The sequence below is a fragment of the Scomber japonicus genome, chromosome 18, assembly GCF_027409825.1.
Source record: "Scomber japonicus isolate fScoJap1 chromosome 18, fScoJap1.pri, whole genome shotgun sequence".
Classification (NCBI taxonomy): domain Eukaryota; kingdom Metazoa; phylum Chordata; class Actinopteri; order Scombriformes; family Scombridae; genus Scomber; species Scomber japonicus.
In genome coordinates this window covers 4,157,906-4,172,259 of record NC_070595.1, presented here as the reverse complement: position 1 = coordinate 4,172,259, position 14,354 = coordinate 4,157,906, and the positions used below count along the sequence as shown (strand labels likewise).

Sequence of the window (14,354 nt, the reverse complement as noted above, 5' to 3'; positions counted from 1 at the left end):
TTTTATCACAGTCATTATTCTTCTGAATTCTTTTGCCATGCATTCCTTGACATATTTTATTTGTTCATCAAAAAGTTGGTATTTATCTGATGCATACTTTCTTTTCATAGATTCAAAAGCTCTCTGGCAATTGTTTAGCCATTCATCAATGCACTGTGTTTGCCAAGTCTTGATTTGCGTAGTAAGGTTATTGACAACAGGAAAAATGATTGTAGGAATAACTTTAGTACTGTCTTTACTAGATTTTGTCTTTGTATGTGATGTGCCTGACCAGGCAAATATCAGGTCATAATCATCATCTGATTCATATGCAGGAGGTTGCATAAAGTTATGAAGATTTGGATATATCGGGACGGTATGATTGACAACAGGGTGTGTTGGATCAGATTTCTCTGAGTCTTGAGTCATAAAGGTCAATGTCTTGGGTTTACGTTTCTTAGCTTTCTGAATATTTTCAGGCCATTGTTTACTCATCAATTCCCAAGCTTTGAATACATCAACCATGTAATCCTTATCCCACTTTGGACTCGGGACTGCCGTGTTGTCAAGTAAATACCCCCTTATTATATCCAACTTGGATTTATCAAAACTACCATTTCTAGGGTATCGATCATCTGTCCATTCAGAGATATCTGTTAGAAATGGTTCAACATAATAAAATCCTAGTTTGGTTTGCATCCACTCTCTAGGTGTCATTTGCTCAAGTGTCTTGATAGGAATATTTTTCAAATGTGGATTTGTCTTTAGCAATTTTTTCATAGCCTTTCGCTCTTTTTTTGGTAAGTCATTCTCTGACTTATTTTTTTATATATGTAGATTCACATTGTGAGGTTTTACTGAATTTCTTCCCCATTGTTAAATGTTATATACTTACAACATAAATACACATGCATCCATGTATTAAGCAAGAATTATTCGTAGAATTGTGCCGTTTAATTTTTATGGATTGTTTTTTTATTCTGCTGTGTTTCAAATGCTGCTCGATCGATCGAGACTTACACTTGCCTTTGTTTATATAATCAATAATAGTTATTCTATTAATTACCACTAGACAACCATTCTATCTTTCTCACAACATGTCAACACCTGTCACCAAAAATTGGGGCCGTCTGGCGATCAGTCCGTTTTTTTAAGAGACAGTGTCTATTTCACAAATAACACGAAACAAGTAACTAACCCCTGCTTATCGAGGATCGGGGCCGTCTGGTGGACAGTCCTTCCAAGAATAGCAGTGTTCACGCCTCACTCTCAATAGTGAGCGTTTTTAAAGTCCCTTTGTCTCCAAAGTACTTTTCAAGACACAACATACAATGAACAACACCTGCTTACCTGGGTTCCTCCCAGCATAACAGTGTTTTACGCCTCACTCTCAATGGTGAGCGTTAATACACAACATAAATAACACCTGCTTACCTAGGTTCATCCCAGCGTAACAGTGTTTTACGCCTCACTCTCAATAGTGAGCGTTTTAAGTCCCTTTGCCTGCAAAGTACTTTTCAATACAACATATATAACACCTGCTTACCTAGGTTCTTCCCAGCGTAACAGTGTTTTACGCCTCACTCTCAATAGTGAGCGTTTTAAGTCCCTTTGCCTGCAAAGTACTTTTTCATACACAATAGCGCGTTCTTCCAACCGCTTTTGTTATTGTCCCGCCCGTAGCGTACAATTAGGCCTTTTCATTATTTCCAACATATATTACTTACAACATAACCAACTACATCAATCACTTCAGTACAACAACTACTACTGTCTGCCTATCAAGTGAGCATGCTCATATAGTGTGTGGCAACTTTTAAAACACAGCAGTTACAGAATGCCAAATTATTTGAACTTTTTAAATCAAGTTCCTCAATCCATGTAGAGGTCAATTGTAAAATCATACACAGTTCACCCTTTCCAGGTTCTTTTTTGTGCACCGTAAGAGTAAGCAGAAAATCAATGCATCAAGATGTATAGTTAATTTGCTTACCTTGGCACATATCCTGTTCGTGACGCCATTGTTATTCGGAAACTGTGTAGATAGACGGCAAAGATGAATCAAGTCAGAAGTTCTGTCTTAATACATGTTTTAATACGAGCTCGGTTCAAGTCTACATGCCTGAGACACTGACAAAGATTCACTCCAGAACACAGGGGTCTTATACTGTCACAGAGAGGGTCAAATATCTTCAGTATGCAGTTTGAGCTGAATGTGATGTCCATGTAAGGCACCGGAAGTTATTCTGGACTCTATCAATCATTCTTTGACATGTTTTTACAGACATTGTGGTGCCATGCTGAGTGGGGTATGTTAAGAGAAAATACATACTAACACTTTTCAAAATAAAACAGCAACAAAAAATGAAAAAATTAACATTTAATTATTAAATCTTATAATAACAACAAATAGCTCCAACGTTCACTCATAGAAGCTGCTTGGTCAGCTCAAGCAATGTATTCACTCATTTTAACGTTAGAATATTTTATAGCTCTGGTCTCAGCTTAAACTGGTATTAAATGCAGTCAGGCTGACTTTATGTGTGCAACTCTTTGCTAACAGCATATTTAGTGTTTATAAGCAGTAGATCTGCAATGATTAGTCGATTAATCAATTTGTCAATCAACATGTAAAAGAGTTTTTTCTATGTTGATGAACTATTCATCATTTTATTGCTTTGGAAAAAAAGCTCAAATTCAGTTCCAGCGTCTCTTGAAATTAGGCTTTGAGAAACATTTTTCACCATTTTCTAGACCAAATGACTTTTAACTGAGTAAATAATCAACAGATGAATCAAAAAATAAAATAATAATTGTTAGTTGCAGCCATGATAAACTTGATAAACAAAGACTTGTTTATAATGTGCTGTAATTTAGTTAGGAGCACAGTAATGTACAATATTTGTCAAAGAATGATCATTTCTACTATGAAGATATATTATTACAACTATGTTTTAACATATCAGCATTTATTGTCTGTTTTTACACCAGCAAGGAGTTATAGTTGTTAAGTTGTTGCTAAGGAGACAGATGCAAAATGTTTTTGTTTTTTTCTGCTGCTCTTTTTTGTGCTTTTCCTCTTCTGGGCCTCCATATAGACAGAGACAACTTTATTGTATAGTTCTGATATGTCTTTTTATAGTTTATTTATCATTTATATATAATTTTTAAAATTCCATCTACTCTGAAGTGAATATTTCCTGCTGTCATTAGTCTTCTGTGAACATTATCTTGGGTTTACAGAAAGTATGACAGAAGTTTTTCACTATTTTCCATTTTATAGACCCAATAAAATGAAGCTAAAATGTTGAATTATGAATGAATAAAAGACATTATCAATCTGTTCACAGGTGGAGACATTCAGGGCTCAGATCACCAGTGAAGTGAGTATCTGACACAGTACTACCAAGCTAACGTATTGTTAAATAATAATGTTCTCTCAGCTCTGGTTCAGTTTATGCTTCATGTCAATGTTGTGTTGTTTTATCACAGGCTGAGCACCTGGTTGCCAGCGTTTTCCCTCAAAAACTACTGGAGCTGGATAACTTTGTGAAGGTAAGTGACCAGGAAGACTCACAAGTGCATTGAAGGAAAAGTTCAACAATTAGAATAGAATAGAATAGAATGGATCTTTATTGTCATTGTACATTACCGTATTTTCTGGACTATAAGCCGCTACTTTTTTCCCACACTTTGAACACTGCGGTTTATACTACGGTGCGGCTAATGTATGTTTTTTTTCGTGGTGCCCAAAATATTTTGCCTTGTAACAGTAGACCAATAAAATTGATGAGTAGTTCACAGAGGTCCAATGAAATTGTGTGATAAATCAAGCGCGCTTTATTATTGTAAATCAGTCATATGTACTCACTCTCATCAACCTGGAAAATACTCGAAGAAAAGCATATGATGCGGCTGTTACGTACTTTATTATTTTTTCACTTTGTTTCATGTTTGATACACGTTGTTGTCCGACTCGTTCATAGGAGAGAACGGGAGAGTTCGCTCAGTAGGTAAGTTTTACCTTACAATGACAGGTGCGAACGAGGTAGATTACTCCAGTAAAGGTAAGACTTAGTTTAATGACTTAGAAGTCACCAAATGACTTACTTTAACGAATTTCGTTAGTTTATATAATGCAGATTTGTAAAATATTACTTTTATGAGGGTCACAGTCACAGACAATAAACTTACCATTTGATAATTGTGGTAGCAGCGGTGCAGCAGATGTAATGACGTCCACGCAGCACGCTGGATGCAAACTAATATTAAGCCTATTCATTATAATGTCCATGGACATAAACTGAGTTCTTTTGCCTTAATAATGACAAAATAATACACAAAAAATGGTCGGATTGGGAACCCATATGCATAATGTCTCCTCACTCGCATTTACTAGTGTTGCTTGAAATGACCAGGGCTCAGCTAATGTTGCCTTTTGAAACATCGTCCATTTCCCGGGATTCCCGGGAAAATTGCCTCCCTCAAGCAGGGTACACTTGCACTCACAGCACACTACCCAAATAATCCGGATTTTAGGGGGCAAACGTGCTTGGGCACGGTACGATTGCCTAGTGCGCCCTAAATGTGTGTAGTCAGAGGGGGGGAGGGTTGCGTGATGGCTGTCAGGCATCGCCGATCGGACCAACCCTAGCTAATATCTCATATTACAACGTGGGACACCTGCGGCTTAAAATCCGGTGTGGCTTGTACAAGTACAAAATTGATTTTCTTTCTAAAATTAGAGCATGCGGCTTTTAATCAGGTGCGCTCTGTAGTCCGGAAGTTACGGTATACAACGGAATTGAGATACAACCCCGTATTAGTGCAAAGCGATGAAAAGTGCAAATATATATATATATATATATATTTGAAAAGTGCAAATATATATATATATATAGCATAATTACCAAGCACACACCTCACATACAACATGTCTTTAAAATAATTGCACAGTCCCAGCATGTCATTCAAGTTATTGCACAGTTAAACAGATTATTTCACAGTCAGACACATTTTTCAAGCCTTCACTGCATTCAGCAACACTATTGCTCTTGGGTAAAAACTGTTCTTGAACCTGGGAAATACGCATGGTTTGGTTATATTTAAGACAAAAGTTATGATGAATTAGGTGAATTTAGTTTTCTTGAGACAGAGCCAGGCGGGCTGTTTCTAGTCTGTAATGCTAATGAAATGCTGTCTTCAGCTAACTCTCTGCAAGAAAACAAATACGTGTTTTCCTGTTCCTTTAAGTAAAAGCATAAGAACCTCCTCATAAGAACATTTTTATATTATTTAGGCTAGTTGTTTCCCTCTGTTTCTTGTCTATAATGCTAAGCTAATGAAATGCTGTTTTCAGCTAACTCTCCACCAGAAAGCAAATAAATATATTCTTGGTCCTTTTTAAGTAAAAGCATTTGGACATGAATTCTTATACATAATTATTTTCCTCATAAGAACATTTTTATTTTTTATATTTTTATATTTTTTAGGCTAGCTGTTTCCCTCTGTTTCTAGTCTGTAATGCTACGCTAAGTTAAGTGAAATGCTGTCTTCAGCTAAGTCTCTGTCACTACCCGATGTGAGTCGCCTACCCGATGTGAGTCTGACATGCGCAGTAGCGTTCTCGATCGTCCGCCATCTTGGACGGTTATGTACGGCAACTCCGCTTGGAAAAAACGCCCCCAGACTCAAAACGCGATACGCGAAATAAATCAGTTGTATAAACATATAAATATAAATAAAATAAATCAATCGTATGAATGTATAAATATGAATAAATATAAATAGTTTGGTTGTAAATAGTTGTCTGAGGTTAAGAGTAAGTATACATATCATGGAAATATCTGGAAATCAGACATGTATAAATATAAATAAAATAAATCAATAGTATAAATACATAAATATGAATGAATATAAATAGTTTGGTTATAAATAGTTGTCAGAGGTTAAGAGTAAGTATACATATCATGGAACTATCTGGAAATCAAACATGGAAATAAAATAATACAAAGTAATAGTAATAATAATTATATCTATCTATCCACTATCTTATCTATCTATCTATCTATATTTTTATTGATATATTTATATTGTATTATTATTTTATTATATACATATATAAAATAGATAGATAAGATAGTATATATATATATACAATATATATCTATATATAGCTATAAAATAGATAGATACGATAGTATATATATACAATATATATCTATATATAGCTATAAAATAGATTAGATAGTATATATATACAATATATAATTATATATAGATATATACACACTATCTTATGTATCTATATATAGATATAGATAGATACACACTATCTTATGTATCTATCTTTTTATTTATATAATATTATTTTATTATATATATGTACATATAGATGTATTGTACTATAAACATATTATATATTTTATATTTTTTCAATTGAGAATGGTATAAACTAACTGAAGTTTTTAACATTACATTACATCCATTTTACATTCATAGAGCTTTGATTTTGGAACAGTTTTGTTAACGAAAAAGAGGCCAAGATTTATCTGATGTGTGATGTGCACTATTTTATACTTTGTTATAGACACAGGTACCACCCTTTCTAGTTCTGTCACAGCTCCTCCACTCACCTGATGGACTTCCTCAGCTGTTGTTTTGATGCAGACAGATATTTAAACTGTGGTATGCATGCCTCTGTTTGACACACTATTACAAGACCATTTCAAATGAATGAATGCTCAAGCCAGTACTGAAAGTTTGTTAACTTTTAGTTTATAACTTTGAAGGACCAAAGAATTCGAACAAACATTTTAATCTAAAAATACAAAAATGTGTTTCCATCAAATTGATGTCAGAGATGGACAAAACAAAAGACAGAGCTTAAACAGTATTGTCAAAGAATTTAAATCTTGAATTTTAACCACATGCTTTATAAAATTAATATAAACAATGGAGGAAAAAAAGACACATGTATGTACATAGCTATATGAAAAATTCTGCATATATTCAAGTAAAGACAATTTTATGTAATCACATAAGAAGATATGACTCTAGTCTTTAATTTAAAGAGACCCAACATTCCCCCATGAGCAAGCACTTGACGACAGTGGCAAGAAAAAACTCCCCAGTAATGGGAAGAAACCTCAGGCAGAACCAGGCTCTAGGTGGGCGGCCATCTGCCTTGACCGGTTGGGGTTGGTAGAGAAAGAGAGAGAGAAAGACTGAAGCAATCTGAATCTGGAGCATACAGGTATGTAGATGCTTAAGGCAGAAGGATGATTGTCAACAGTGCAGTCTCCCGATCATCTTCATCTTTTCCTGAAATTGCACAAAAATAAAGATATTAGTACAACAGATATAGTAAACTTGAAGCTATATGGCACTGTCTTTTAAACATGTGTCCACACACTCAGTAGATATTACAGTTAATAAAACAAATTAAGCACCAGTTCTACCTCATACTAGTTAACTTTACCTCAGTGTCTTGTGTTGGGATGTGTTCAAATGCTAATTTGTGTATCATTCTTACTTGGGTAGTTAACAAACAGAGCACTTAGCTTCTGAAAGAATCAAAAAAGACTTGAGGAAGATGAGTAGAGTCCAGGTTTCTTCTGTCAAGGATTCAGTCATGTTCAGTAGGCTATATATCCATGTTAGCAGTAAAGATGGAGGAAAGGAAGAAGAAAAGTAATGTATTAACATTACACAGACAAGATGTTTGAAAGATGGACACAAACTACTGACATGAGCTTCTTACCGAGAGTGGAGACTGGAAGCGTGTTATTTAAACACAATTGGTGTAGATGTCCAGCTCAGATTTGATCACTGTCTCCTACACAGTCATGTCCTTTAGACTGTTAATCTGAAGTAAGACAACAAGAAGATGAAAATAAGTTAAGTATTGTGTTGATCCTACAGACAAAGTACAAACTACTGACATCAGGCTCTTACCGAGAGTGGAGACTGAAAGGATGTCATTTAAATACAATTGACGTAGATGGGGAGGCAGGTACTTGAGGAGGATGATGAGGATGACTTACTGTATTTGGCGTAGATGTCCAGCTCAGACTTGATCACTCTCTCCTACACAGTCCTTTAGTCAATTAATCTGAATTCAGACAACAAGAAGATGACAATAAGATAAGTTAGGCATTCATTGATCCTACAGTTAAAGTACAAACTACACCAGCTTCTTACCGAGAGTGGAGACTGGAACGGTGTCATTTAAACACAATTGACGTAGATGTCCAGCTCAGTTTTTAATTACAATTGTGTGTCTCCCTCTATGTGTGTGTCTGTCTCTGTGTGTCTGTCTGTCTCTCTGTCTCTCTGTGTCTCTCTCTGCGTGTGTCTGTCTGTGTGTGTGTGTCTGTCTCTCTCTGCGTGTGTCTGTCTGTCTCTCTGTGTGTGCCTGTCTGTCTCTGTGTGTCTGTCTCTCTCTGTGTCTGTCTCTCTGTCTCTCTCTGTGTGTCTGTCTCTCTCTGTGTGTGTCTCTCTGTCTCTCTCTGTGTGTCTATCTCTCTGTGTGTGTGTCTGTCTCTCTCTGTGTGTCTTCTATCTGTCTTGAAATATATATTCATGTTTTTCATTAAAATAATGTTGATTACAAAATGTATTGATTTATGACAACCTCATGAAACAGACATATTTTGTCACTAATGAGCCATGTGTAACACTTTTTAAAACGGTTTTTCATGAAGAGATTAAAAATAAAAATTGATTAATATGAAAAATAATATTGGCAAATAGGAAATGTTGTGCTAAAATATTTTCATTATTTTATTATTATAATTCAAATGATTACCATGATTATCATTACCAAATTACCATGCTAGCCAAATTACCTTTCAAGATGTAATTACTCAGAGAACGAGTAATCTTCCACTTCTCAGCTTTTCCACAACTGGGATTAAACTGTCCCGATTGCAGGTAAGCATGGAGCTGACTGAAAAATTCAAAATCGCTCATTTTAATTATGAACGGTGATAACGAAATTAACGGTGCAAGATTGAAAAGTGGCGCATGCGCGACTCACATCGGGTAACAGCGCGGATAGATACAAAGCGCATGCGCTACAGACTCACATCGGGTAACCAGACTCACATCGGGTAACACAAAGCGCATGCGCGGCAGACTGACGTCAGGTAGCGTCAGGGCGCATGCGCGAGAAACGCAACGCACAAAAAACCACAGTCTTACCTATGGTAGCAGTAGTTTGTCCAAGCGGTGTTGCCGTAGATATCCGTCCAAGATGGCGGACGATCGAGAACGCTACTGCGCATGTCAGACTCACATCGGGTAGGCGACTCACATCGGGTAATGACAGTCTCCACCAGAAAGCAAAGGAGTGTATTCCTATTCCAAGGAAAAGCAAAATCATTATTTTCCTCATAGAACGTTTCTAGATATTTATATTATTTAAGTAGCTGTCACAAATGTGTTCATTTACAGGGTTATGTAATATATGTATATATGTTTTTGGGTTTTTTTTTTTCAAGTTTATTTTCTTCTTCTGTGTGTTCTGTATCCAGGAGCCCATTCTCAACGTGGCCGACTTGAGAGAAATCCATTCAGAGGTCAAGATCAAAGTCCCGGAGCCCATCGTCTTCACCAACAGTCATGATGGTGTGGACACAGTGAGTCCACTGTGATCATGTGACATTCACACAAACACTACAGCAGCAAATATTCAATCAATCAAACTTTATTTATGTAGCACTTTTCATACAGGTTAATGTAGTTCAAAATGCTTCTCAGTTGATTGACATGCTGAATGTGTGTAGACCAAGAACAATATCAATACATAAATATATAGTTGACTAAAGACTAGATCAAAAAGGAAAGAAACAAAAACAAAAACAGATGAATAAATTCATAAAAAGATGAAAAGATTTATATTATTATTATCATATAAGTGTATGTGTATATATATATATATATATATATATATATATATATATATATATATATATATATATATATATATATATAATGATAATAATAATATAAATAGCATAAAATAAAGTGGAAATACAATTTTAAAACATCAAAACAAATAAAGTAAAAATAACAAAAACAGGTTAAAATAGAATAAAAAAGACAAAACAAATGTAAAATGAAATAAAATAAAGTTGAATAAAAACCAGGTTAAAAAGATACAAAACGAAGACAGACAAATACAACCAATAAGAAGATAAAACTATAGAGTGATAATAAAATATAGTAGAAGACAAATAAAAATAGAATAAAATTAATAAGAGAAAATAAAAAAAATTAAAAGTTTATTAGAAGCTATAGACAAAACAAAATGCAATGAATATAGAATGACACACAGTAATATCAGGAATTAATCAACCAATTGATCAATCAGACTTTATTTGTTCAGCCCTTGTCATACATGGCAATGTAACACAAAGTGCTTCCAACCCCCACCCCCAACACACACACACACACACACACACACACACACTCCACAGTAAATGACCGTATTATAACTAATGACTCCAGAAAAACAGGAAGTGAGGAAACGCTGTCATATCTCATAAATCTGCAATGAGGAAACACCAGAGGTATAATAAAAATGTAAAAATAAATGATAATAAGAGATACATAAAATGGAATAGATAAATTGTAAAATAAAATAAAGTGAGTAAAAGCAGAACTGTAAGTTGGGTTATTAAAAGGAAAATAAAGGTAAAAATAATAAGAGAATAAAGACTGCAGTAACAGGCAGGAGACTGATTTCAACATTAAACCTGCTCCCGTGGACGGAGGCGCCACCCGGTGGTGAAAACAGAGCACACAGCCTAAACTCTCAGAAAATATCATAGAACACATTTGCTTCAAGTATAAAACACACTGATAATTGTGACATGATGACACAGTTAGTGTGTGTGTGTGTGTGTGTGTGTGTGTGTGTGTGTGTGTGTGTGTGTGTGTGTGTGTGTGTGTGTGTGTGTGTGTGTGTGTGAGAAACTGCAGCTGAACACTGACTCACTGCCAGGCTGAACCACTAACATGTGACCTATATAAAATGACAGACTTTTAATCAGCTGGTGATTAATACATAACATTTACATACACATACATACAGCAAGTGAAACTAGAGCTCCACTCACACATAACTATACTGTAACTATATCATTCCATTTCCATTACAAACTGTCCCATTGAGAATAAAATAATACAAGTGTTATTTATATCAGCCTATTACATAATCACGCTGCAGCATGGATTGATATTTTTGGCTTTATTTTATTAGCTTTACTACTTGAACTATACTTTTTATTCTATTTTTATTTCCTGTTTGTTTGCTGCCTATTATGTCTGCTTTTACTTCATCACATTACCCCTTAGTTGTTTTATTATTTTATTTGCTTCTTATCTTAGTTTTCCTTTTAATACCCCTCCTCACAGTTCTGATTTTTACCCATTTATTTAATACTGACTGTATTTTATTATATTTTTATTAATCTTTTATTATCTTTTTTTAAATGTGGGTATTCTGAATTTTTACAACCTACCTCTGGCCTTTCCTCACTGCAGATTCATGAACGTTATGATAGAGTTTCCTCACTTTGTTTATTTTATTTTATTTTATTTTATTAATTGACCTGCATTCCTGCCCTCATGCTGGAATCAGTCTTGCGAAAGAATTAGAAACACCACCTTGCCTTGTTATTTTCAGGTTCAAATGGCTTGTTTACTCACACGCTATATTTAAAGCTACATTTTATCTACCCCCCCCCCCCCCCCCAACCACACACACACACACCCTTCATTTCCCGTGTCAGAACTTAAATTATGACTTAACAGGAAGTGAAGATGAAACCCAAAACTTAACAAACGCTGGTAAATTTCTGTTTTGCCTCAGACCTCAGCCTCAGTGTAAAGCAGTGGATGTGTGACGTCAGGATAACTGGAGACTATTTAGGGAACTGTCTCTCATGAAGTGTGGGAGCAGACTTTCTCCATGTTCCTGTTTCTGCACAGAATGATTTCCTATTTATTCAGTGTTGACCCAGGTCACTTGTTACAGTATGAGATCAGGCCAAAGATTGTTAGAGTGACCAACATTTTGGCCTGATGATAGAGCTAGTTGAACAAGTTAGTTGGTGGACAACATTTCATGTCAGTTCTTCCAGTTGTTGTCAGACTTCACAGTGTTTTCCTCTGTGTGTGCACTGCAGAATACCAAGAAGAGGAAACTAGAAGATGGAGTAGCTGATGGGAACTGCCAAGGTAAAAAATGAAAAACTCATTTCAAAAGACACTCTGTTATATGCTCCCAACTTTCATGATGATGCTTAGTTTTGCTAACACAATTGCTCCTTTTTCCCATTTGTGTCAGTGGTATCAGGTCAGTGACAAATAAGGGTTGGCAAGATGATCAATTCAAAAATATCATAAAAATAGTTTTAAACGCAGCATCAGGTTTGTTAAAATGTACATTTAGTATTTTTGTTGGTTTTATATCGTTTGAAATGACATTTGCACCATGTTTTACCAAAAGTAAGGCTGAATGCTCCTGAAAATGTCAAATGGTGTAACCACAAAATAATGATAAATATTAAATATTTTATCCACCTACAGTGTATTTAAGTGGACTAATGCAAATATTACTTCATTTTAAAATATTCAAAAAAATGTTGGAGTATTTCTAAATTTATATTGCATTTTGTCAATATAGAGCACTAAAAACAACCATTTTTTGTCATGTTTTAACACATTTGTTAAAAAACCATAGTGTTGCGTTGCAAAAGTGAATTTGTATTTATTCCACGTTCTAGTTCACATTTATTTTCTTATTTATGAAAAAATACTGGTTACACCAATTGGACACTGGGTTGCATCGTGTAATTGACCCATATATAATACAATAATATAATACAAGCCAACTGTAGAGCAATGAGAGCTGAGTTCATCCACACATCATGTTGATGTCTGAATGACAAACTGAGCTATAAATCATCATGTGTAACACCTCAAATAATGAAGCTAATGTCTTCTGAGCCTTTTTAGAATAAGCAGAACTGCAGCACAGAGTTGGCACTCTGTGATGAGAGGGGACTCTGAGCTGAGTCTGTGTTTGATTCCAGGCGGAACCAACAAACAGGTGATGCCAGAGGGAATGCTGACATGTAACACCAAGCTGGCGGACCTGATCGAACGAGTCAAACCAGAGATCAGGGCGCTGATTGAGAAGTGTAACACCGTAAGGCTTTCTCTACACACACACACACACACACACACACACACACACACACACACACACACACACACAGTCCAAGGAAGGTATTTCATTTATTCACAGGAGACTGATGTTCAAATATGACTCTTTCACTTTGACACCTGTAGTTTGGTTCATTAGGTTCATGTTGACTTACTACAAAATAACCAAGAGGAGGAAACATGACGTCACATGATTTGACAGCTAGTGCATTAATTGGACAGTTTCTGTGTTGTCATGTGGTATCTTTAGCACATTAGCACTTTGTGGATCAACAGAGGAAAAGACATTTTCACCAACCTGTTTGAATTGAAAAGCTGAACTACTATGAAATAATCAGCTGATTATAGGGATTGTCAAGGAAGCAGCTCATCTTTATAAGTGTATGTGAGATGTTTTAGTAACCACACAGATCTGCAATAATAAGTCCATTAATCTATTAGTCATGGACAGAAAATGAATCGTTTCTAACTGTAACACAACTATTTTGATGACTCATGAATGATTTTGAGTCATTCTATGATATTAAATGGAATCCCTTTAAATAGTAGTAATAAACTTTATTTATAGAGTACCTCGCATACAAAGGATGTAGCTCAGTGCTTTACAGAAAAAAGGGGGAAAAAAACTATATAATAGAATAACAGCAAATAAACAATAATATTAAAGACAATAGACAATTAGTCAGAATTAAGTAAAAATAGTAAAAATAAGTCACACTAATTAAAAGCCACATTTCAGTAACAAGCTCACATCTCTTACAGCTTTAGGTAGAATATTCCATAATTAAAGAAAGCTGCACTATCTATTTTCTTGTGTGTATTTAAAAACTCAGTAGTAGATGATCTGACAGTTTGTGAAGGATTGTACAATAACGATGGTCCCCAGAAACCATTTTGAGCTTTAAAACAAGTAAAAGGTACAGAAGCGTATTGCATTCATTGGAAAAAACTTGTTTTTCTGAATTAATGAGATCATTCTTCCTGGTTTTCTTAAAAAAAAATCCTCATTTCTGAATTAACTAGATCATTAAAACAACACTTTCATTCCCTTCTTGAGAGCTCGATTTAATAGACGCAAACATGGCCCGCTTGTTTAGTTTAATCCAGTTTTACTTTGATTTGGCATGCTCCACGGATAC

At 35.1% G+C, this 14,354-nt stretch overlaps 1 protein-coding gene across 1 annotated transcript in view; it reads left to right on the top strand.

Moving 5' to 3' along the window:
• LOC128378537 (proteasome activator complex subunit 3-like) overlaps positions 1 to 14,354 on the top strand; it is a 34,577-nt gene that overhangs the window by 8,524 nt on the left and 11,699 nt on the right. Inside the window, exons 2-6 of the mRNA XM_053338100.1 lie at positions 3,330 to 3,362; positions 3,472 to 3,534; positions 9,516 to 9,620; positions 12,174 to 12,225; positions 13,083 to 13,198. Of these exons, the coding sequence (XP_053194075.1) occupies positions 3,330 to 3,362; positions 3,472 to 3,534; positions 9,516 to 9,620; positions 12,174 to 12,225; positions 13,083 to 13,198 (369 nt within the window). The remainder of the gene's footprint in view (positions 1 to 3,329; positions 3,363 to 3,471; positions 3,535 to 9,515; positions 9,621 to 12,173; positions 12,226 to 13,082; positions 13,199 to 14,354) is intronic.